Consider the following 1,808-nt stretch of genomic DNA (forward strand, 5'->3'; position numbering starts at 1 on the left):
ACATTCAGTATATATTTTGAAAATATTTACATGTATATGCATTTATATATTTATATTATTATATTTAATATAATATATTTAATATATAAACATTTTTCTTAAATATATAAATGCATGTGTTTTTATTTATGAATATACATATACATAATATATACATAATAAATATACACAGTACACACATATGTAAACAAAAACTTTTGTTTTGGATGCGATTAATCGCGATTAATCGTTTGACAGCACTAATCTTTAATTTTAGATACAAAAGCTTTATATTATCAAAGCATTTATTTATTCATTTATTTATTTGTAAATGTAATTTATTTGTTTGTTTTCATTTTAATGATAATGAGTATTTATGTTTTTAGTTACATTAATAATATATTTATATTTTAAATCCTGTGTGTATTTTTAATTTTAGATACAAAAAGCTTTACATTTCCAAAGCATTTATTTATTTAGTTATTTTTATTTCATACATATTTTTAACTGTGGATTAAGTGCTCAAATGTTTTGCTGGGGCCACTGTATGGTTGTGTTTTGTCGTCCAGACCCGCGTTATCCTCCTGAACTGGTGCGCCTGGTTCCTGCGCATGCGGCGACCCGGCGAGGAGCGGATCCGTCTGGCCTGCCACAACAAACCCCCTCGGCGCGGGAGCGTGTCCAGCGTGGAGCTCTCCGTCAGCCAGGGGGCGCTGCAGCCTAGCAACATGCTGTACATCGGCTTCAGAGGCATGGAGGGAGTCCACTACGCATCTTCCCACGATTCGCACGGCGTCCTCTGTGGACGAATCATGGCCTCTGCCGAGGAAGACGTGCTGTTGCCGGGGGCGACCATGCCCTCACTCGGGGGCGGGGCCGGAATCGGGGGGCGGGGCAATGGGGGCATTGTGGGCGGGGCTTTGGAACTGGAACTGGCTAAAATTCTGGAGGAGGTGCGATACATTGCTAAAAGGTTTCGCAACCAGGATGAGAACGAGAACGTGTGTAACGAGTGGAAGTTCGCGGCAGCGGTGATCGATCGCTTGTGTTTAATGGCGTTCTCCATTTTCACCATCCTCTGCACCATCGGGATCCTGATGTCGGCACCCAATTTCGTAGAAGCCATCTCGAAAGATTTCTTCACCTGATGCTTGACGGACTTCGCTGTTTTATGTTTTTTTGTACATCGCTCAGCAGCGCCTGTAATGGGTGCGCTTATAAAACATGCTAACTAGGGCTGAGCGATATATCGAAAGCAAGCAACATGAATTTATGCACTTTTTATTCGTTTTCATTTTCCTCGTCTCGTTATTTGCTAGAGCATTTAAAGATGTTTTACTGCACTGAAAAAAATTTGTTTACTTTGAAATGCAAAAAATTTATCGCGATTAATCACATTCAAAATAAAAGTTTGTTTGCATATTATATGTGTGCGTACTGTTTATATTTAGTATATATTTAAAAATACACACACATACATGTATATATTAAAGGGGTCATATGATGCAATTTCATTTTTTCCTTTCTCTTTGGAGTGTTACAAGCTCTTGGTGCATAAAGAAGATCTGTAAAGTTGCAAAGACTAAAGTCTCAAATCCAAAGAGATATTCTTTATAAAAGTTAAGAGTTAGCCACAACTACCTAAAACGGCTCGTTCGAACACGCCCCCACATATCTACCTAACTGTGTGGGAAGATTTGCATAACGCCACACAAATGTTCACGCAAAGAAAGAAGGAGTAACTTTTATTCTCGCTGTAATATTGAAAAGTGAAAAGTGAAAAAGTGAAAAGTGACGTGACATGTGGCCAAGTATGGTGACCCATACTC

General features: G+C 38.5%; 1 protein-coding gene across 1 annotated transcript in view; it reads left to right on the forward strand.

Annotated features, from left to right (window-relative positions):
• Positions 1 to 1,127, forward strand: part of LOC107756517 (neuronal acetylcholine receptor subunit alpha-7) — a 30,793-nt gene extending 29,666 nt beyond the window's left edge. Inside the window, exon 10 of the mRNA XM_016573676.1 lies at positions 549 to 1,127. Coding sequence (XP_016429162.1) covers positions 549 to 1,127 — 579 coding nt within the window. The remainder of the gene's footprint in view (positions 1 to 548) is intronic.
• The last annotated feature ends 681 nt before the right edge of the window (positions 1,128 to 1,808 follow it).

Source organism: Sinocyclocheilus rhinocerous, unplaced genomic scaffold (genome assembly GCF_001515625.1).
Source record: "Sinocyclocheilus rhinocerous isolate Xijiao unplaced genomic scaffold, SAMN03320098_v1.1 scaffold2308, whole genome shotgun sequence".
Lineage (NCBI taxonomy): Eukaryota > Metazoa > Chordata > Actinopteri > Cypriniformes > Cyprinidae > Sinocyclocheilus > Sinocyclocheilus rhinocerous.